The 24240-nt window shown below is 46.5% G+C and overlaps 1 protein-coding gene across 1 annotated transcript in view; it reads right to left on the bottom strand.

The window, feature by feature from the left end:
* Positions 1 to 9795: 9795 nt before the first annotated feature.
* The window catches only part of pcp4b (Purkinje cell protein 4b), a 90455-nt gene continuing 76010 nt past the window's right edge, over positions 9796 to 24240 (bottom strand). The window contains exons 2-3 of the mRNA XM_070893034.1: positions 17624 to 17675; positions 9796 to 10118 (exon numbers count right to left, since the gene is read on the bottom strand). Coding sequence (XP_070749135.1) covers positions 9985 to 10118; positions 17624 to 17675 — 186 coding nt within the window. The 3' untranslated portion in view covers positions 9796 to 9984. The remainder of the gene's footprint in view (positions 10119 to 17623; positions 17676 to 24240) is intronic.

Genomic DNA, 24240 nt, shown 5'->3' with positions numbered 1-24240 from the left:
GAAGGCAAATGGCATATTGGCCTTCATACTGAGAGGATTTGAGTATAGCAGCAGGGAGGTCTTACTGCAGTTGTACAGGGCCTTGGTGAGGCCACACCTTGAATATTGTGTACAGTTTGTGTCTCCTAATCTGAGGAAGGACATTCTTGCTATTGAGGGAATGCAGCGAAGGTTCACCAGACTGATTCCTGGAATGGCAGGACAGACATATGAAGAGACTGGATCGACTAGGCTTATATTCACCGGAATTTAGAAGAATGAGAGGGGATCTCATAGAAACATATAAAATTCTGATGGGATTGGACATGATAGATGCAGGAAGAATATTCCCGATGTTGGAAAAGTCCAGAACCAGGGGTCACAGTCTAAGGATAAGGGGTAAGCCATTTAGGACCAAGATGAGGAGAAACTTCTTCACTCAGAGAATTGTGAACCTGTGGAATTCTCTACCACAGAAAGTTGTTGAGGCCAGTTTGTTAGATATATTCAAAAGGGAGTTAGAGGTAACCCTTACGGCTAATGGGATCAAAGGGTATGGAGAGAAAGCAGGAATGAGGTACTGAAGTGCATAATCAGCCATGATCATACTGAATGTTGGTTCAGGCTCGAAGGGCCGAATGGTCTACTCCTGCACCTATTTTCTATATTTCTATGTTTATCTCTACCCCCCCTCGGCTCTCACTCTCTCCCCGCTCTGTCTCTCCCCCCCTCCTCCCCGCCGCTCCCCCCGGCTCTCTCTCTCTCTCTCTCCCCCCCACCCCGGCTCTCACCCCTCTCTACCCCCGGCTCTCTCTCTCCCCCCACCAGCTCTCTCTCCCACCCCTGACTTTCGCTCCCCCCTCCCCACCCCCCGGCTCTCTCTGCCACTACCTCCGATGTTTTCTTTCCCACAGAAAGCCGGGAAATTATTCCATTTAATGCAAAAGCTGGAAGCGAATCTAGCTCCTGGCTCCAGCAGCAGAAAATGTTTCAGCAGCGATGAGCTCCACGCGAGCTCATTGTATGGCCCCACTTCTGACTTCCTCCTCATATGTCGCACTGCGCATGCGCGACCAAATCGAGATCCCATGCTCAAAAAGACCAAAGCGTATTTGCAGAAGGACACAGCGAAAACTAATACAAATAGTCACTCTGGATACAAATAGGCAGATGCAAAATATTCATTTAGCCCCTCAACCATACCCTCTGCCTCCACGCATAGGTCTCCTTTTTGGTCCCTAAACAGCCCACCCCTCCTCTTACTACCCGTTTTCTATTTCTATGCCTATAGAAGACTTTTGGCTAAGTTTTTATATTAGCCGCCATTCTATTCTCATAGACTCTCTTTGCCCGTTTAATTTTCTTTTTCACTTCTCCTCTCAACTTTCTATATTTAGCCTGATACCCAAGGGCCCAAAATTGATGATCTCCCGCTGCCGCCCATTTCTCAGTGGTATTCGGATGATCTTTCATTTTTTACAGCCCGCTGCTGCATAGATCCTCCAGCACAAATTTCATGGTGATGTAGCGAGTGGCAGCGGGAGCGGGCGTTGACAGGCGTTAGTGGGCATTAGCGGACGTTGGCAAGCGTTGGCAGATGTTGGCAGGTGTTGGCAGGCGTTGGCGGGTGTTGGCAGGCGTTGGCAAGCGTTGATGGGCATTGGTGGGCGGTGAAGGCCAGTAGACTCGGCAAAGTTCGGAGGCCTGCGCATGCGCGATTCATTTTTTTTCTGTTGACGTCTTCTGGTTGATGCTGCATGTGGTCATTGTTGGGCCAGGCCGGCTGACCGAAGGGACCCGGAGTCCGTCATTGGGCCCGGTGAAGGGGGAGTTTGGGGGAACTTGGGGGGGGGGGGGGGGAGAAGGTGGGGGTTGGCCACATGCGTGATTGTTTTTTTTTATGCGCATACGTGATTTTTTTTGACATCCATTTTGTTTTTGGCATGATTGGGGGTCGGCTGCACATGCGCAGAACAGCTTGGGAGGGAAAGCGACTTCGAAAGACAGAGAAGACAGTGAGAAGATTAGAGAGAAAGAAAACAGAAAGTACCGAAGAACTGACAAAGCAGATAAAGTCAGAAAAAAAATTATTAATAAAGATTTATTCACAATCTTAAAGAAAATCATGAGTGAGTAAGAAACCCTGAGAGAAGTCAAAGATGGGCAGAGGCTGAGGGCACCATGGTTTACGGACGAGGAGATGGACGCACTTGTCTCTACGGTGGAGGCAAGGTTTCGGGACCTTACCACGGATGGTCATGGGAAGCCAGACCGGTCCAGTACCAGCGGATCTGGAAGGAAATTGGAGAGGCCATGTCCGCAGTGGGGACAATCGTAAGGGATGGAGACCAATGTCTCAAAAGCTGCAATGACATTGTAGCCGCAGCCAGAGTGATGATGTTATTGATGCACTCCCTTACTACTAATGTAAATCTAAATGGGATTAATGGGACATAAAACTAAGGACTAGTGTTTTGATGGCTATTCGTGTGTGTGTGTCGCATGTACAAATCAGTTAAAGATTGCTTCTTTAATTTCTGCAGAAGAAATTGTCAACTAACGCCTCCAAGCAGCGGCGCACGGGAGGAGGCCCACCAAAGGTGCTGGACATAAGTGATTTGGAGCAGCGTGTCTTAGCCTTAGTGGGGGGGCCTTGTGACCACCCACAGTGGTGTTGGTCCCTTGCCACAGCATGGTAAGTTGCGGTCATGTAATGTCATCTCAAAATAATATAATGTACTGTGATGTTGGGGTCATGTAATGTAATGTCATGCATTTTAATGTATTGTCTGTCGGCCATATATAATGTAGTAATGCAGCAGTGGTGGTCCTTGATATAAAGCTGTGCTACATGACAATACTCATGTCACCCTGACCCCTCCCCTGCTGCTAATCACTGAAATGTTGTTTTGTACTTGCAGATGCTGATTCGGATGACACCGAGGTAGACTCTGCCTCGACCACAGGTATCCAAAACCTCACCGCCTCGACCTCCAGCATCTATTGAGCCTCCGCCTCGACCCCCGGCATCCATCGAGCTTCCGCCTCGACCCCCACCTCCTTCATGGAGATCTGGGTGAATGAGCAACACGAAGAGGAAGAAGACAGCCATGAAGGGAACTGGTTGAACCAGTTGAGGTGGAGTAGGGATTGGGGGAGGGGAAGAGGGGGGCGTGGGGAGGAGGAGTAACCTCTGGGTCTGCACCTGTGGGCACTTGCTCGTCGGCATCAGCATTTCTGGGATTCCCCGACTCTTCCGAACGATCGGGACTAAACGATGTCCAGCAATGTCCCCCTCTAGCCGCTAGGCCGCATGCACGGAGGTTGCTGCAGCAAAGGGGGAATGCTGCAAGACAAGCAGGTGCTCACCAGGACATGGTAAGACTGTCGACGATGAGCATCAACATCGGACGAGAGCTGCTCCGGGCCATGGCTGCGATAGCTGGGAACATTGTAGCACTTTCAGCCCGACATGATGAGAACATACCGAGGCCGATTGCCATGGTGGAGAGAACCATCGAGTCCGTCGATGCCATGCGAGAAGCTGGGCCTTCCACAGCCCGAGCTTGTCATGTGGCTCCAATCATGGCACCTCCATTGTCTACCCGCCAACGACAGCAGCAGTACTCTGGATCCATTGATGCATACCGTCTTGGTGCCAATGTGGGGAGTGCCAGGCCTAGGGGCAGGGGAAATGGGGAGGACAAGGGGAAGGAAGAGGCGGTAGGAGCGGTCAGGGCTAGAGGGTTGGGTGTTGGTTGTTTAGTTAATGTTGTTGATGTTGTTCTTGTTTTATATGTTGTTTGATTAAAACTTTTATTACTGTTGACTGTAAATTGTAAATTGTTCAAAATACTTTATTAAGTTTTAAATTTTTCACATTTTTGAAAGTTATCAAAGTTTTCCAAGTTTTAATGTTTTAAAAGTTTGTATAAATCTTATTATTAAATTTAACCACTTTTGTACAGTGTCTAACTTTTAGAAAATGAAGGGTAACAGTCATGAAGATTCCATACAGTGGGCAGACAAAGCTGGAGTTGAGGTTGGGGCGGGGGAGTGGGGGAGCTGCCATGGCACACAACTACCGTCTGCTTAAGATCTGCTAAGATCAGGTAAGACCTTACTTTTCAGGATGGTATAGGGCGGGCAGTAAATGGATCTTAATGATCAAATTTGCGTTTTTGGTGCCGTGGGCAGTAAGTGGGCAATAATTGAATTTTTTTGACGAAATTTGTATTTCTGGGCGGTAAGTGATAAATTTTGGGCCCCAGATTTTTTTTGACCTGACATCTGTCATACACGCTCTTTTTCTGCTTCATCTTCCTCTCTATCTCTTTCGTCATCCAGGGAGCTCTGACTTTAGTTGCCCAATCCTTCCCCCTAGTGCGAATGTACCTCGACTGTACTCACACTATTTCCTCTTTAAAGGCAGTCCATTGTTCCATGACAGTTTTGCTTGCCAATCTTTGATTCCAATTTATCCGGGCCAGATCCATTCTCATCCCACTGAAATTGGCCTGCCACCAATTTAGTATTTTTACTCTAGGTTTCTCCCTGTCCTTTTCCATAGCTAAATCTTATGATACGATAATAACTTCCCTAAAATGATTTTATTTTCTGTGACCCCCTTAAACTTCTATTTTCTTTGAACATATTTGTTTGCGCATTATTTATTGGGGAGGTCATTTGTTTGTGGCTTTCTTGGAACAATGGATGTTGGATGTGTTCCTCGAGGTTTTATCACATGACCTCCCACCTACAACCACCCTGCCCAGTCAAACAACCTTTTTGTCTCAGCTCCAATATTTTCATCACTAATAAACAAAAGTGTTGAAAAAAAATGAAATGAAAAAACGCAGACAATCTTGATTTAACGTCCCTATGATTTTACCTTGAGCTTAACCTTTAATTCCTGTAGACTCCAGGACAATCCCGGCGGGTTGGGAATCCTAAAGAGGCATGCGGTGATGAAAGCGTTGGTACAAATTTCTGCATCCCATGTGTTAATAGTGCATTTCGCGTGATTCAGTCTCTGTAAAGCGGTGGCCTTGTTAATTTGCAGTACAATTCTTGCTGGTTAGATAGCAGTAATTTTGTGCTGAGCTATGCGGTTCGAAGGTTAGCCAGTCAGTTCAGGGTGAATCGTGAGCCTTCCCTTCACAGTTTATTGTGGTGATTGGAAACATAACATTTAAAATCCTACTGCTGCCTCAAGGTCACTTACTGCTGGTTATTTCCATAAGCACTCAGATGACATCTCTTCGTTCCTCACCCCAACCTTTGTTCACATAAGCAGTATTTAAAAAAAAATAATTCTATCCTTTCAAAAACAACGATACAGCAGGAAATTAACTAGCAATTAACCTCAATAAGCATATTGCTAAAAAGAAAAACATTTCAAATGTAGCAAAGTGCTGCATATAATGCAAGAGCACGAGGACACATTATTCGGGAAATTCAATGCCCTTTACGGGGGAACAGACTTCCATTTTAACGTGATCAAAGCTGCACATAGGTTATTTTTCAGTAAATACCACGGGCCTCAATGCAATTATGACATTCACAAAAACGAATGTTTTGATGGGAACAAAGGGGTTTTGTGTTTTATAACAAACTGGAAGGTGGATTAGGCCAGAAGGTGTCCGTGGGCAGCAGATGGCACTGCCAGAGGTCAGAGTGCATAGCAGACACCAGGTGCTTGCAGATAGCGAGAGGTGGGTGAGGTCGGCTGCTGCGAGGCAGAGGCCAACAGAGTCAGAGAGTGCAAAGACGAGGATGTGGCGATGGCCAGTCTGCATCCATTGTGAAGGTTACTGAAAAGATAGATCCCAGCAAATTGTTCCCTTGTTTTAAATGTTGGGTTAAATGGTGAGCAGGTTAGAAGTAAGGAAGGAAAAGTTAGGCTCAATCTTTTCACCAGAAACGCATTGAAGTTGGGAAATAGAGGGGGGGTTGTTTACTTCCTGATGTGCTGGGAGGGGAGGGGGATCCGCTAGCACGTGGGAAACTCGGGAATCTGGGCATGCCCTGGAGTCTTAACTCCACAGCATGCGTTTTACATCATTGACAGATTCCCTGCCCGGAGGTTCATCTGGGCCTGGGGATTTATCCACTTTCAAAGCTGCCAAACCGCTCAATACCTCCTCTCTCACTATGTCTATTTCATCTAATATTTCACACTCCTCCTCCTCGACAGTAGTGTCTGCATCACCCCTCTCTTTTGTGAAAACAGACGCAAAGTATTCATTAAGAACCATACCCACATCTTCTGCCTCCACACACAGATTACCCTCATGGTCTCTAATAGGCCCTACCCTTTCTTTAGTTATCCTCTTGCGATTAATATATTTTTAAAACATCTTTGAGTTTTCCTTGATTTTACTTGCCAAGAATTTTTCATGCTCTCTCTTTGCTTTCCTAATATCCCTTTTGATCTCACCCCTGCACTTTCTGTACTCCTCCAGAGATTCTGCCGTATTTAGCCCTCGCTATCTGTCATAAGCCTCCCTTTTTTTTGTTATCCTACCCTGTATGTCCCTCGGCATCCAGGGGGCTCTAGATTTATTAGTCCCACCCTTTTTGTTTAAGGGACCATATTTGGCCTGAACCCCACGGATCTCCTCCTTCAATGCTCTGACACTGCTCTGACACTGATTTATCTTCAAGTAGCTGTTTCCAGTCCACTATGGCTAAATCACCTCTCAACTTAGCAAAGTTGGCTTTTCGCCAATTTAGAACTTTTATTCCTGGTCTAACTTTGTCCTTTTCCATAACTATCTTAAATCTGACTGAATTATGGTCACTAGCACCTAAATAATGCTCTTCTACTGATACCCCTCCCACTTGCCCAGCTTCATTCCCGAAGACTTGCATTTATATAGCACCTTTCACGACCACCGGATGTCTCAAAGCACTTTACAACCAATGAAGTAATTTTGTAGTGCAGTCACTGTTGTAATGTGGGAAATGCGGCAGCCAACTTATGCACAGCAAGCTCCCACAAACAGCAATATGCTAATGACCAGATAATCTGTTTTTGTTATGTTGATTGAGGTATAAATATTGGCTCCCCTGCTCTTCTTCAAAATATTGCCATGGGATCTTTTGCGTCCACCCGAGAGGGCAGACGGGGCCTTGGTTTAACGTCTCATCCGAAAGCCACAGGTTAAATCTGAGGCTTCTAGCCTCATTAACATATTTAAAATACCAACCCGTCTCCTGGGAATAGGTTTGACTTGCTGCCCCTTGTTCCCTCCGCCTCAGTAAAACCCAGAAGTTGACGGGTTGGAGCCGATTGCCCGACGCGCTTGCAATTTATGGCCATTTAACCCCCCACCCCCACCTGCTCACCCATGTTCAAATCCCACCCCCCAAAGCGCCAGGAAAGGTTATTAAAGCAGACAATATAAATGGGATCAAACAATGTGTTTCTGAAGAGAGGAGAGCCTGAGGGAAGTGGAAGATAGAAAGAAGGTAAGAAAGAAAAAAAAACGTGTTTATATTGTACGTTTCACACCCTCAGGATGTGCCAAAGTGATTTGGCATCAATGAATTACTTTGCTCTTGAAGGTTAATCACTGTTGTTATGTAGGCCAGTGCCGCAGCCAGTTGGTGCACAGCAAGGTCCCACAAACAGCAAACAGATCCGACCGTCTCTGGGCTGCTGCTCCTTTTCACTGCGTGGGACCGATTTAATCTTGCTCCTGCCCTGTTTACTTCTTAACCGGGGTGGTGGCAGGACAGTAAGTGCAAGACAAAAGTCCCGCAGACTTACCACTGGAGATCTGCACAATCTGATTTTCCGGCTGACCATGATTTAGACTGCAATATTCAAACAGGGGTCAAATGACACAGTCGGGACTCTCAACTCCATTTTACATAGATTACATAGTCAGAGAATCCACAGCACAGAATCAGGCCATTTGCTCCAACTGGTCTGCCGGTATTTATGCTCCACACGAGCCTCCTCCCACCCCTCTTCATCTAACCCTATCAACAGATCCTTTTATTCCTTTCTCCCTCGTGTGTTTATCCAGCTTCCCCTTAAACGCATCTCTGCTATTTGCCTCAATTATTCCTTGTGGTTCCACATTCAAGACCCCTTTCTGCGTAAAGAAGATTGTTTTGAATTCCCTATTGGATTTATTAGTGACTATTTATGGCTTCTAGTTTTGGTCTCTCCCACAAGTGGAACCATCTTCTCTACATCTACCCCATCAAACCCTTTCATGAGCTTAAAGACCTCTATCAGGTCACTCTTCAGCTTTCTCTTTTCGAGAGAAAAGAACCCCAGTCTGTTCAGCCTTTCCTGATAAGTATATCCTCTTCATTCCAGTATTATTCCTTCTCCAGTGCCTCTATATCCTTTTTGTAATATGGAGACCAGAACTGTTCACAGTGCTCCAAGTGCATTCGAATCAAGATTCGATTCAAGTTTACCATAACACCTCTGCTTTTCAAATCTATCCCTCTAGAAATAAATGTTCATGTTAATCAGGGCTTCCACCACTATTTCCTCAGCTCTCCCCTCAGCAAACCACATGGACGATACAGGTCAAGAGGTGGCCATTCACAGCGCTAATTAAAGGGATCATTAGCTGCAGTAAGGGAAAGCTAGAAACCTGAAACATTAAGCGGCAGAACTTGCCTTCCGCCAGTAACGGAGCACCTACCGTTTTTGAAGTGTTCTGGCCACTGCAATGGATGCAGCGGCCTATCGGCAAAATTCAGCACCTCAGGGGATTTTTTACAGCGAGGCGGAAGTGGATCATCGTGGGGGCGGAAGTGGGAGTGGAGCGCTGTGGCCGTCACTAGCGGGGCAGAAATGGGGGCAGGACGGAGTGTCCGCAGCAGTTGGCTTGTCACAACGTCTCTCCCCTGCAGTTAAAGGACGACAAAAAAAAATAACATGGCGGCCGCGGCAGTGACTTTTAAGGGCAGACGCGCCGCCATTTCACACGGAGTGGTCCGACAGCAAAAGCTGCCGGGGGGCACCGGCTGGTGGCGGGGCCGCTCCCGCGGGGCAATTTCGTGAGGGGGTCCCCGCCAGATGGTAAGGGGTCGGCATGTGCACGCCGCAGCGGGAAAATGGGCGGAACGGTCCCGGAAACTGCTCCTGTGGAAGGGCAATTTCTAAAATGGCGGCCCCTCCACGAAGAGTTGGCGGTCAGAGGCTTTATCGAAAGGGGCAATTTTGGCCCCTAAGTATTACCTGTCGCTCTCTCCATGGTTACCGTTAGACCCGCTGAGTGCTTCCAGCATTTTTTGTTGTTATTTCGCATTTCCAGCATCTTACAGTATTTCGCAAATGAGGAATGATCCCTTGTTATGAGGTAATTTGAAAGAAGAAAGTACTTGCATTTATATAGCACCTTTCACGACCACCGGACATCTCAAAGCACTTTGCAGCCAATGAAGTACTTTTTGGAGTGTAGTCACTGTGGTAATGGGGAAACGTGGCAGCCAATTTGCACACAACTAGCGCCCACAAACAGCAGTGTGGTAATGACCAGATAATCTGTTTCTTTGATATGTTGCTTGAGGGATAAATATTGGCCCAGGACATTGAAAACTGAAAGACCAGGTGGGAACCAAACCCCAGCAGTAGCCCTGACCTTCAGCAGAGGGTCTTGTCCAGTAATCACTCCTGTGAAGCGCCTTGGGACGTTTTACTATGTTAAAGGGGCTACATAAATACAAGTTGTTGTTGTTGTCATTGAGAACCTTGGAAAACGAATTTCCTGTGCGAACTGCACCTTCTACTTGTAGCGTTGCGAAGGAAAATCATTGGAAAAGTATCAGATACAATACTGACTTTATTAATGTATGCATAATAATAGGAATAGGTCACAAGTGAATGACTAAGGGAAGTATTACAGAGGCATTTTCAGGAGTTTATTCAATACACACATATCGACGGAGTGTTTTTACTGCATGCACCAACAGAAGAGAGCTATGAGGGAGTTGCCTGGTTACGTGCTGTCTTCCCAGCACCCGACGGAAAGCCTAAGAAGGATCCTGCTTCTTCTTCTGGAATTTTCTGAACTGACTCTGTATAGCGACAGCAGCCTTCTCTGTCTCAGGGGCGTCCAGATCGATGTCAAATTCCTCGGCATCCTCCTTCGAAGCTCTGGCTGCGTCTACAAAGATAGAAGAGTGGGAGGTCAGCCTCGGCTGTCGGTGGGTTTATCCCTCCAATTTGTTCGCAGTTTGCCCACCCCACTTGTTTCCTCTCCTCTCCTCAAGGCCCTGAGTCTCCCCTCCGCGCCCCAGTGTCTTGTTCCTTGACTGAGCCTCAGGGTAGTGGAACCAACTGTGGTTCCCTCACCACATGAGGTTGGGGAGCTGCAGACTCCTGCTGGGCCTATGCAGGCAGCTCTTTGGCAAAGAGGATTATAATTTTATGGGCCGCTGAGTCGCCAGGTAGGTCCAGGATGGGGGGCGGGGTAGGGAAAGCGATCGAGAGACAGAGAGCGACGGTGATCAGGGGAGGGACAATTGGAGAGGGGGACACGCAATTGTGAGGGAGGATGCAATGATTGGGAGAGGGAAGGGAGTGATCAGGACAGGGAGGGGGAGGTGATCGGGAGAGGAAGGGTGTCAGTGATTAGGAAAGGGAGGGGGCGGTGATCAGGAGAGGGAGGGGGGCAGTGATCGGGAGAGGGAGGGGGGAGTGATCGGGAGAGGGAGGGGTCAGTGATCGGGAAGGGGGGACAGTGAGCGGGAGAGGGAGGGGTCAGTAATTAGGAGAGGGAGAGGGCAGTGATCAGGAAAGGGAGGGAGCAGAGGCAACAGTGAAAGAAAGACTTGCATTTATATAGCGCCTTTCATGACCACCAGACATCTCAAAGCGTTTTACAGCCAATGAAGTACTTTGGAGTGTAGTCACTTTGTAATGTGTAAATGCGGCAGCCAATTTGCACACAGCAAGCTCCCACAAACAGCAATGTGATAATGACCAGATAATCTGTTTTTGTTATATTAGGTGAGGGATAAATATTGGCCAGGACACCGGGGATAATGCACCTGCTCTTCTTCAAAATAGTGCCATGGGATCTTTTATGCCCAACTGAGAGGGAAGACGGGGCCTTGGTTTAACGTCTCATCCGAAAGACGGCACCTCCGATGGCACAGCACTCCCTCAGCCTTGCACTGGAGTGTCCGGCTAGATTTATGTGCTCACATCTGTGGAGTGGGACCTGAGCCCACAACCTTCTGACTCAGAGGCGAGTGTGCTACCCACTGAGCCATAGCTAACCCTGAGAGGGAGGGGTAAGCGGTCAGGTGGGAGCTGAGGAGGGGCCGGCAATGATCTATGGCAGTACAGTGAAGCTAAGAGGAAAACTCCTGCAGCTCTAGGCTCAACATTCAGGCAAGAATTGTTTAGAAAACATTCCTTTTTTTGATGACACCGTCCAACAGTCTCTTTAAAAGCCGCTGGTTAGGCCACGTGCAGACGACATTTCTCCGAATGCAGCCGTCCCCAGCGATCAGGGCAGCCTGATTTTGCAAAGGGAGCCTGAAAGAGGCTTTAGGACCTCTATTTGCATATTCATGTTTCAGGCACGGGTTCTTTTCTGCCTTTACCAATATGGCGGGCGGCACACTTCTGGCACATAATAAGCTGGTGGTCCCTCCCACCATTTCCCATGCTCGGGCACCTGTTTTGCACCTGATCGTTTCTAGGCCAGGGAGGGGGGAGTATCTCAGTGAAAGCTATTTATAAGCAAGATCGCATAATCAATCTCCAGCATCTGATTGGTAAACAGTGGCAGACACGGCCAGCATACTCATCGATTGCCTTCCCTGAAGTGCTGATTCAGCAAATTAATTTCCCTACGTTGAATAATGATCTAATGCATGCAGAACCGATTGCGTTTACTGCTGTGGGGTGAAGGAGATGTGATACACCTGTAACATTTGTTTTTAAAGGGCTCACAAAGATCTTTCTGCTCATTAACACCACAGTTGCAATGATTTTTCCACTGATGAACTCCTGGTTTTATTTTATTCTTTCCACTTGCTCGCTATCAGCTCTGATGATAGTATCTGTTCGGCTTCACGGCTGAAGATTGCTACCCTAGCTTCCCCCTCCTCACCTTCCGATCACTGCAGAGCGTTTCCCTGTCGTTCCTCACTTTTTCCCCTTCCCATACCCTCACTATGTTGTCACTAAGACGTATCACACTGTCTCCTTCTCTAAATTATTCTTTCCCAGGATCTTAAAAGTGACGTCAGCACAAGGGAAGTAGCTGATTGGTGAGTAGTGGGTGAGTGTTATTTTTTCTGTTAAGTTAGTCTTTAAGTAAAGGTTAGTTAAATCAGCTGATTGCTGAGTAGTTGCTGTATGTGTTTTGCTAAGGTTTAAGAGTTTATTTTTGTTTGATAGTTCCGAGTCTAATTAGAGGGATGGCAGGGCAGATCATTCCCGTGAACTGCACATCCTGTGACATGTGGGAAGTCCTGGACGACCATGTGTGCAGGAGGTGTCTCCATCTGCAGCAACTCGAGCTCCGCGTTTCGGAGCTTGAGCGGCGGCTGGAGTCACTGCGGTGCATCCGCGAGACCGAGAGCTACGTGCATGGTACGTTTCTGAAGATGGTCAACCCGCAGCTATAGAGTGTGCAGGCAGAGAGGGAGTGGGTGACCAGCAGACAGATGAAGAGGACTAGGCAGGTAGTGCAGGATTCTCCTGAGTCCATCTTGCTCTCCAATCGGTATTCTCTTCTGAGTACCGGTGGGGGCGATGGTGCCTCTGGGGAGTGCAGCCAGAGCCAAATCCATGGCACCATGGGTGGCTCAGCTGCATGGTGGGGTGGTGGGGCGGGGGGGCGCAGGAAGGAGGAGAAGAATGGAAGAGCTATAGTGGTAGGGGATTCAATAGCAGACAGGCATTTCTGCGGCCTCAGACGTGACTTCAGGATGGTATGTTGCCTCCCTGGTGCCAGGGTCAAGGATTTCATCGAGCAGCTGCAGGGCATTCAGGGGGAGAAGGTGAACAGCCAGAGGTCATGGTCGATGTCGGTACCAATGACATAGGTTGAAAGAGTGATGAGGTCCTGCAGGCAGAGTTTAAGGAGCTAGGAGAGAGATTAAAAAGCAGGACCTCAAAGGTAGTAATCTCTGGATTACTCCCGGTGCCATGAGCTAGTGAGTACAGAAACAGGAGGATAGAGCAGTTGAATGTGTGGCTGGAGAGATGGTGCAGGCGGGAGGGCGTTAGATTCCTGAGCCACTGGGACTACTTCTGGGGGAGGTGGGACCTGTACAAGCCGGATGGGTTGCGCCTCAACAGAGCCCGGACCAATATCATCACAGGGTGAGGGGGAGAGGGGAGGCTTGCTAGTGCTGTTGGGAAGAGTTTAAACTAGCTTGGCAGAGGGATGGGAACCTGAGAATAGATTCAGTAGGGAGGGAAGTAAAGCTGGAATTGGAAAGCAAAAATGTAGAAAGTGAATTTGAAGGACAGAGGAAACAAGGGCCAGAAAGTAGTCAACAAGAAGGTCGGGCTATACTAAATGGTATATACTTCAATGCAAGGAGTGTAGCGAATAAGGCAGATGAGCTGAGAACACAGGTAGACACCTGGAAGTGTGATATTATAGCTATTACAGAGACATGGCTAAAAGAGGGACAGGTATGGCAGCTCAACATTCCTGGTTACAGGATCTTCAGACGGGATAGAGAGGGGGTTTAAAGGGGAGGGGGAATCGCATATTGATTAAAGAAACTATTACAGCTGTGAGGAGGGATGATAGGTTAGAGGGAACATCAAATGAAGCTATATGGGTCGAACTGGACAACAAAAAAGTGCTGATCACATTGCTGGGAGTGTATTATAGACCACCAAACAGTGGGAGGGAGATAGAAGAGCAAATATGTAGGCACATTTCTGAGAAGTGCAAAAACTATAGGGCAGTAATAGTAGGGGATTTCAACTATCCTAATATTAACTGGGACAAAATTAGTGTGAAATGTATAGAGCTTGCGGAATTCCTAAAATGCATTCAAGAGAACATTTTTAGCCAGTATGTAGCAAGCCCAACACAGGAAGGGGCAGTTTTGGATTTAGTTTTAGGGAATGAAGCTGCATAGGTGGAAGGAGTATCAGCAGGAGAGCATTTGGGTGCTAGTGACCATAATTCAGTCAGATTTAAGGAAGTTATGGAAAAGGACAAGGATAGACCAGGAATAAAAGTTCTAAATTGGGGAAAAGCCAACTTTACTTAACTGAGAAGATATCTGGCCATAGTGGACTGCAAACAGCTAGTTGAAGATAAATCAGTGTCAGAGCAGTGGGAGGCATTCAAGGAGGAGATCCGTAGGGTTCAGGCTAAATATGTTCCCTGAAAGAAAAAGGATGGGACTAACAAATCTAGAGCCCCCTGGATGTCGAGGGACATACAGGGTAGGATAAAATAAAAGGGGGGCTTATGACAGATACCGAGGGCTAAATACGGCAGAATCTCTCGAGGAGTATAGAAAGTCCAGGGGTGAAATTAAAAAGGATATTAGGAAAGCAAAGAGAGAGCATGAAAAATTCTTGGCAAATAAAATCAAGGAAAACCCAAAGATGTTTTATAAATATATTAATCGCAAGAGGATAACTAAAAAAAGGGTAGGGCCTATTAGAGACCATGAGGGTAATATGTGTGTGGAGGTGGAAGATGTGGGTATGGTTCTTAATGAATACTTTGCGTCTGTTTTCACAAAAGAGAGGGGTGATGCAGACGCTGCTATCGAAGATAAGAAGTGTGAAATATTAGATGAAATAAACATAGTGAGAGAGGAGGTATTAAGGGGCTTAGCAGCTTTGAAAGTGCATAAATCCCCAGGCCCGGATGAATTGTATCCCAGGCTGTTGTGAAGCAAAAGAGAAAATAGCAGCAGCTCTGACCATCATTTCCCAAGCCTCCCTGGATTCAGGTATGGTGCCAGAGAACTGGAGGACTGCTAATGTGGTACCTTTGTTTAAGAAGGGAGAAAGGGATAGACTGAGTAATTACAGGCCAGTCAGCCTAACCTTGGCAGTGGGAAAATTATTGGAAAAAATCCTGAAGAACAAGATAAATCTTCACTTAGAAAGACACGGATTAATCAAGGACAATCAGCACGGATTTGTTAAGAGAAGGTCATGTCTGACTAACTTAAAGTGGCAAGTTGGATCCAAAATTGGCTCAGAGGCAGGAAGCAAAGGGTAATGGTTGATGGGTGTTTTGCAACTGGAAGGATGTTTCCAGTGGGGTTCCGCAGGGCTCAGTATTGGTCCCTTGCTTTTTGTGATATACATCAATGATCTAGACTTGAATATAGCAACTATGATTAAGAAGTTTGCAGATGACACTAAAATCGGCTGTGTGCTTGATAATGAAGAAGAAAGCTGTGGACTGCAGAAAGATATCAATGTACTGATCAGGTGAGCAGAACAGTGGCAAATGGAATTTAATCCAGATAAATGTGAGGTAATGCATTTTGGGAGGGCTAACAAGGAAAAGGAATACACATTAAATGGTAGGATACTGAGAAGTGTAGAGGAACAAAGGGACCTTGGAGTGCATGTTCACAGATCCCTGAAAGTAGCAGGCCAGGTAGATAAGGTTGTTAAGAAGGCATATGGAATACTTGCCTTTATTAGCTGAGGCATAGAATACAAGAGCAAGGGGTTATGCTTGAACTGTATAAAATATTGGTTAGGTCATAGCTGGAGTACTGCGTTACTGGTCACCGCATTACAGGAAGGATGTGATTGGAGAGGGTACAGAGGAGACTTACGAAGTTGTTGCAGGGAGTGGAGAATCTAAGCTATGAGGACAGATTAGATAGGCTGGGTTTGTTTTCATTGGAACAGAGGAGGATGAGGGGAGACCTCAATGATGTGTATAATAATTATGAGGGGCCTAGATATAGTGAATAGAAAGGACCTATTTCCCTCAACAACCAGGGGGCATAAATATAAAGTAATTGGTAGAAGGTTTAGAGGGGATTTGAGGCGAAATTTCTTCATGCAGAGGGTTGTGGGGGTCTGAAACTCACTGTCTGAAAGGGTGGTAGAGGCAGAAACCCTTACCACATTTAAAAAGTGCTGGATGTGCCCCTGAAGTGCTATAACCTGCAGGGCTACAAACCTAGAGCTGGAAAGTGGGATTAGGCTGGATAGCCTCTTGTTAGAAGACATGGACATGATGGGCCGAAATGGCCTCCTCCCGTGCTGTAAACTTCTATGATTCTATGAAAGCAGCCTATCTCTCAATCTTTCCTTCTTACAATCTGCAGTCAATGTCGCTTAATTCCAATTACCAGACAATTCCCTACCAAATTTAATACTAAATTCCCACTTTGCTGTTTCATTCATAATTCAGGCCATTAGATGATTCAGATCTTTTTTGTGAAAACATTAACTTGTCAGGGGTGGACTGTACCAGGTGCTGGGCAAGGTGGCACAGGGGTCAAAGGACAAGAATGCTCAATCTTATAGTTTAATCTTTTTCCATCTGTTTCCTCTTCAACGTCGGCTCCAATCATGCGTTGTGCAACAAGACCACTGCTCAGGCACCCAGGCCTCACCATGGGGCAGTCACCTAACCTGCAGGGACATCAAGAAGCCTATTCGGTGATCCCTAGCTGGAAGTGCCTGTGCATGGTCATCGAAGGAAGGCAATGGTTGGGCTCCTCTGTGATGTGTCCCGAAGTTGACAGTCTACTGATACTCATTGCCTGGACTCAGGCATGAAGAATTGCCTTTTGGTGCAGTATTGGAGGGCTCTGACGCCCAGGGTGCTAACCCCTAGCAACTCCTTCAAGGGAGAAGGAATTGAGAGGAAAAGAACCGGCAGAAAAAGGGAAAACAATATCCGACGAGCCAAGTTTCCCTTTAGGGTGAGTGGTTGATTATATGCTAAACGAGCTTTGGTTCTTTTTAATGAAGGTAATAGCCCGTTAAGTAGATGGGTTATAATGTGGATAAATATATGGCTTTTCACATTGGAACAGGAGAAATGAAGGTGATAAAACAAAGGTGGGGACGGAAGAGTCACGGCGAATCGATTTTCAGCAAGGCTATTCATGTACTGGGGAGCATCTATGGGGCACCGCACTCAGGTTGTAACAAGGCATTCTGACCTCGAGCATATCGTCACTGAGGCCACATCTGGAAAATGGGGGGAAGGATTTCAAGCCAGCTGATAGGTGGAAACTGGATGGTGGCACCCCATAACCGGCGGGATGCGAGTTACCGCATCGTTCACGCCAACAGTGTGGCCATGCAAACTCTTTGCCTAGTTTCAGCTGGAAGTCTGGCCCATCATTGTTATTTGTTCATGTGTCTGGGTCTGTTGTAGACTTGTTGATAGAGAATGATTGGCGTGATTATATCATGGGACTACCAGGATGGTAGGAAGTGAACTCGATGGCCCTTGGCCTATTTTCGTGTAGTGATTCCTATGTTCCCATAAATCCAACTGTAAACCACTAGTATTTTCTGTGCCAACATTTCAAATCATACAAGTCTCTATTCATGGTTCACGAAATGATTGTGTCCCAGAAATGACAGAAGGAAAACCCCAGTGGTGGAGTGCTTTGAACTTCAATCATTGCTATTCCCTGCTGTGCGAGTGTGGATATCAATATAAAAATGAAAAATATTTACCTTTGCTGTCAGATGTCTTCTCTTTCCCATATTTTGCTCCAGTGTTTTTTCTCTGGAAAAGAAAAAGGAAATATCAGTTGAGTTTTGCATGCAGCTTCCTTACGCTAGTCACAGATTCATTTTAACCATCGGAATGTCCTGATAATTGCTGTAGCAATTAACAAGCACTCTACTTCGAGCTCCGTCACAGGAAGCGAGTCCCAGGAGGGCAGAGAAAACGCTTCAAGGACACCCTCAAAGCCTCCTTGAAAAAATGTAACATCCCCACTGACCCCTGGGAATCCCGGGCCTAATACCGCTCAAAGTGAAGGCGGAGCATCCGGGAAGGCGCCGAACACCTCGAGTCTCAAGCAGAAGCCAAGCACAAACAGCGGAAGGAGCGCACGACAACCCAAGCACCCGACCCACCTGTCCCTTTCAGCATTTGCCCCACCTGTGACAGAGACTGTAGATCCCGCATTGGTCTCATCAGTCACCTGAGAACTCATTTTTAGTGTGGAAGCAAGTCATCCTCGACTCCGGGGGACTGCCTAAGAAGGAGAATCCTACGGCATCCATTGTGCCATCTTCAGCAGAGACAGCAGGGCGCTCCAGCCTGGCACATCTCTGCAGATGTTGTCAATTCCACTGCTTGGTTGTCTCATCACCAACTGCCCAAGGGAACGTTAAAGATTTTGGCACCAGTCGAGACCCGGGAGAAGATTGCTTCATCCCAGTCAGGAATGGAAGTGGGTTTAGAGGCTAGTGGATCATTGGGTCAGGGTGCCCAATGGTGATTCAGTCACGCATTTAGTCCTTATTTTTTTTCTGTTATGAAGTCCTAAGTCCATATCTGTAGTGGAAGCTATCTATGTAAACTCCAATTCCGCCCCCCGGTCAGCGGTGCCGTGGAGCATGTAATTACTGCGTGAGAACATTACATAAGCACTCTCCTTTCACATCCTGATCGCTGTGCACTGAAGCATGCCCGGAGGGTGTTTGCATCTAGACGCCAGAAGACGAGTGATTTCCCCCACCCACCATATGGCAAAATAGCTTGCCAACTCTACAGACTCGCACATAGAGTTTGAATTCTATTGTTATGTCCGAGTAACCATTCAAATTGCTCTGGCAATAACTATCTGCCTTCATTTCCGGACCCTCTGAATTATTCCATCAAAGAATAACTAAAGCATTACGAGAGACCCTGGAGTATAATTATTACTACAATGTTCTTACTCCCATCAGGGCACCATCTGAAAGAAAGAAAGACTTGTATTTATATAGCACCTTTCACGACCACCGGACATCTCAAAGCATTTTACAGAGGTACCTTTTGAAGGGTAGTCACTGTTGTAATGTGGGAAACACTGCAGCCAATTTGTGCACAGCAAGCTCCCACAAACAGCAATGTGATAATGACCAGATAATCTGTATTAGTGTATTTGATTGAGGGATAAATATTGGTCAGGTCACCTGCTCTTCTTCGAAATAGTGCTATGGGATCTTTTACATCCACTTGAGAGAGCAGACAGGACCTCGGTATTATGTCTCATCTGAAAGACAGCACTTCCAGCAGTGCAGGGCTCCCTCAGCACTGCACTGCAGTGTCAGCCTAGGTTTATGTGCTCAAATCCCTGGAGCGGGACTTGAACCCACAACCTTCTGACTCAGAGGCGAGCGTGCTACCCATTGAGCCACAACTGACACTGTACCATTTTGCGGCAACAATGTGTTGTGCTGCAGTGAACTGGGATGTGGATTTGAGTCCATGGTCGCCCACAAGCTGAGTTACCAAGTGTGGAGTCTGGGGAACACTCCCCAACCCCCCCGCCCCCTTAGAAGAAAGAAAAAATTGGAGCGAGCAAGAGTTTTTCAGAGTGAAACCTTGTACACCCCCCAGCGAGCTTCACAAAGGTGCAGGAAGAACCAGAATGCAGGTCGCTCAATCACCTGGTCTTAGGTGCAGAAGGTGGGTAGTATAATGGCGATTAAGAAAGCAAAAGTTGTCCTGCGCCAATACTGATCCCTCAACTAACGTGACCAAAACAGATTGTCTGGTCATTTATCTCATTGCTATTTGTGGGAGATTGCTGTGTGCAAACTGGCTCCCGCGTGTCTCTACATTACAACAGCGGCTGCACTTCAAAAGTACTTCATTGGCTATAAAGCACTTTGGTCGTCATCCCGAGGTTATGAAAGGCGCTACAGAAATGCTAGGTCCTTTTCTCTATTTCCAAAAAGGTAATGCAATAATAACTCATCTCAGCAAACAAAAGAAGACTTTCATCGCTCAGAAAGAGTAAGTGAATACAAAATGTTGAGTGATGGGACCAAAAGCAGCAATTTCTGCTCGCTGACAATGATTAACTTTACAGCCCATCTATATTAGAAATCATACTATATTAGATAGGCCGCCTCCGTAATTCACAATTGATAAGAGTTTAATGAGTTATGGTTGTAATAATGCAAGCTTGGTGCAAACAAGCACTTTAAAGTCTCTTTCCATTAACTTGTGTAGAATTGGAATGCTTTGTCCCCTGCTGTTAAAAATATATCTAAGTATAGAAATGTTCAGCGGTTCAAACCTCTTATTATTGAGAGCGAGTGATAATATACTGCCATGTGTTTCTATAGAGATAGGAGTTCCTGTCCAATCACTGAATTTTTCGTGCCAAAAGACTTTTAACTCCTGTATTACTTGCTGGTCATACTGACTTCAACAGTGTTGAAATAAAACGGCACATTGTGAGGTGATGCAGCGCACTGGAGCAATGGCCTGTAGGTTTGGATTCTCCTCTGCAATCCCGCCCCAAATTGGAGGGGACAGTGACAGAAAATGATGGAATAGTGAGGACTACTGCTATCATACCACCTGACCTGCATCTTCCCCCTGCTCCCTTTTACTGCCCAATCCTCCCTCGCCCACTGCAGGTAAGTGGCGGCCAGGAGGGGAAGTCGCAGCCTCAGACCCTGGTGGATTTCCCACTCATCTATCTGTGTTACTGCCAATTCCCAGGGCTGCCGTGGAAATGGTGGTGGGAGACCCTGAGAGATGGCGGTAACAGGCCTGAGGTTCCTCCATGCAGGAAGCGGACCTTGTAGCTGTAATGTATGCCCCTATGAGGATGCTCACAGGTTTGTAGAGCTGTTGCACTGTGAGTGGCTTAGCCAGTCATGTGATGGTCACAAGCCTCAATAAAACCCAAGCCAGTTGGGTCGAGGTCATCCACGATGAGGTATGCAGTTGTGAGCCTAGTGGATCAACTGATAATGTGTAGTGTGATTGTTAAACCTTTTTTACTAAACCAATTGGCTTTTAATAGCAATGTGTTGCTATGAATTCTTAAGCAAAGAAACCATGAAACAAATAGACTACAGTAGCTAACCCCTCTCCTCCTTGATCTACTCCGCCCCCCCCCCACCCCCGGCCCCCTCCCCGGTGTAGGCCTTGGTCTTTGCCTCAGCCTGCAAGGCTGTAGCTCCATCAGTCTTTGGGGTTTCTGTCCATTTAACATATTCCCGTCGCTCTTGTGGAACAGTAGCTGGAATCTACAGATATTTCCATCAGACCAGTTGGTAGACTGTTGCCTTTGGTTCTTCTGCCAATCACCTTAAATCTGTGCCCTCTGGTTCTTGACTCTTCTGCCTATGGGAACAGTTTCTATCTATCTATTCTGTCCAGACTCCTGATTTTGAACACCTCTATCAAATCTCCTCTCAATCTTGTCTGCTCCAAGGAGAACAACCCCAGTTTCTCCAGTCTAGCCACGTAACTGAAGTCCCTCATCCCTGGAATTATTCTCACAAATCTTTTCTGCAACCTCTCTAAGGCCTTTACATCCTTCCTAAAGTGCGGTGTCCAGAAATGGACACAATACTCCTGTTCATCATAATTTCCACACTTTTATACTCTGTACCACTATGTCATTAAGCCCAGGATCCCATATGCTCTGTTGAGATGTAACCCATCCGGTCTGTACAGGTACTACCTCCCCCATAACTGACCCCAATGCCCCAAGAATCTGAAGCCCTCCCTCCTGCACCAGTATACTGGTTGGAGAGTGAGATGCACTCAGGGGACTAATGCACTACCTGCCCGGTCCTCCTTGGCTGCCTGATAGTCACCCAATCCCTCTCTGCCTGACACTCTTACACTGCGAGGTGACCACTTCCTGAAATGTGCTAACCACGTAGCGCTCAGCCTCATGGATGCACCTCTACTTCCGAGCTAGAAGGCGCTATACAGTATATAGATACCTCTTAGCTAAAGGGCGCTATACATTATTTTGTTACAGTCCGGAAATCGGCACGGTCCCGGCCTGCAAGACCATCAGCAGGCCGGGGCCATTAGAGGGATCAGCATGCAGTGGCATGCAACATCCAAGGGTATTCAGCATTTAGGAAGGATGGACAGAAAGGAAAAGGAGGCAGGGTGGCGTTGCTGGTTAAAGAGGAAATCAATGCAATTGTAAGGAAGGACATTAGCCTGGATGATGTGGAATCGGTATGGGTGGAGCTGCGGAATACCAAAGGGCCGAAAACACTAGTGGGAGTTGTGCATACACCACCAAACAGTAGTAGTGAGGTTGGGGACAGCATCAAACAAGAAATAAGGGATGTGTGCAATAAAGGTACAGCAGTAATGGGCGACTTTAATCTACATATAGATTGGGCTAACCTAACGGTAGCAATGCGGTGGAGAAGGATTTCCTGGACTGTATTAGGGATGGTTTTCTAGACCAATATGTCGAGGAACCAACCAGGGAGTTGGCCATCGTAGACTGGGTGATGTGTAACGAGAAGGGACTAATTAGCAATCTTGTTGTGCGAGGTCTTTTGGGGAAAAGTGACCATAATATGGTAGAATTCCTTATTAAGATGGAGAGTGACAAAGTTAATTTGAAAACTAGGGTCCTGAACTTAAGGAAAGGTAATTTCGAAGGTATGAGGTGTAAATTGGTGAGAATAGACTGGCGAATGATACTTAAAGGGTTGACGGTGGATAAGCAATGGCAAACATTTAAAGATCACATGGATGAACTCCAGCAATTGTACATCCCTGTCTGGAGTAAAAATAAAACTGGGAAGGTAGCTCAACCATGGCTAACAAGGGAAATTAAGGATAGTGTTAAAACCAAGGAAGAGGCATATAAATTGGCTAGAAAAAGCAACAAACCTGAGGACTGGGAGAAATTTAGAATTCAACAGAGGAGGACTAAGGGTTTAATTAATAAGGGGAAAATAGAGTACGAGAGTAAGCTTGCAGGGAACATAAAAACTGACTGCAAAAGCTTCTATAAATATGTGAAGAGAAAAAGATTAGTGAAGACAAACGTAGGTCCCTTGCAGTCGGATTCAGGTGAATTTATAATGGGAAACAAAGAAATGGCAGACCAATTGAACCAATACTTCGGTTCTGTCTTCACAAAGGAAGATACAAATAACCTTCCGAATGTACTAGGGGACAGTGGGTCTAGTGAGAATGAGGAACTGAAAGATATCCTTATTAGGCAAGAAATTGTGTTAGGGAAATTGATGGGATTAAAAGTCGATAAATCCCCGGGTCCTGATAGTCTGCATCCCAGAGTACTTAAGGAAGTGGCCCTAGAAATAGTGGATGCATTGGTGATCATTTTCCAACAATCTATCGAGTCTGGATCAGTTCCTATGGACTGGTGGGTAGCTAATGTAATGCCACTTTTTGAAAAAGGAGGGAGAGAGAAAGCGGGTAATTATAGACCGGTTAGCCTGACATCAGTAGTGGGGAAAATGTTGGAATCAATCATTACGGATGAAATAGCAGCCCATTTAGAAAGCAGTGACAGGATCAGACCAAGTCAGCATGGATTTATGAAAGGGAAATCATGCTTGACGAATCTTCTGGAATTTTTTGAGGATGTAACTAGCAGAGTGGAGAAGGGAGAACCAGTGGATGTGGTGTATTTGGACTTTCAAAAGGCTTTTGACAAGGTCCCACACAAGAGATTGGTGTACAAAATCAAAGCGCATGGTATTGGGGGCAATGTACTGACATGGATAGAGAACTGGTTGGCAGACAGGAAGCAGAGAGTCGGGATAAACGGGTCCTTTTCAGAATGGGAGGCAGTTACTAGTGGGGTGCTGCAGGGCTCAGTGCTGGGACCCCAGCTCTTTACAATATACATTAACGATTTGGATGAAGGAATAGAGTGTAAGATCTCCAAGTTTGTGGATGACACTAAACTGGGTGGCGGTGTGAGCTGTGAGGAGGACGCTAAGAGTGACTTGGACAGGTTAGGTGAGTAGGCAAATACATGGCAGATGCAGTATAATGTGGATAAATGTGAGGTTATCCATTTTGGGGGCAAAAACACGAAGGCAGAATATTATCTGAATGACGGCAGACTAAAAAAAGGGGAGGTGCAACGAAACCTGGGTGTCATGGTTCATCAGTCACTGAAAGTGGCACGCAGGTACAGCAGGTGGTAAAGAAGGCAAATGGTATGTTGGCCTTCATATCTAGGGGATTTGAGTATAGGAGCAGGGAGGTCTTAATGCAGTTGTACAGGGCCATAATGAGGCCTCACCTGGAATATTGTGTTCATTTTTGGTCTCCTAGTCTGAGGAAGGACGTTCTTGCTATTGAGGGAGTGCAG

This window comes from Pristiophorus japonicus, chromosome 11, assembly GCF_044704955.1.
Source record: "Pristiophorus japonicus isolate sPriJap1 chromosome 11, sPriJap1.hap1, whole genome shotgun sequence".
Lineage (NCBI taxonomy): Eukaryota > Metazoa > Chordata > Chondrichthyes > Pristiophoridae > Pristiophorus > Pristiophorus japonicus.
This window is presented reverse-complemented; position numbering and strand designations above follow the sequence as displayed.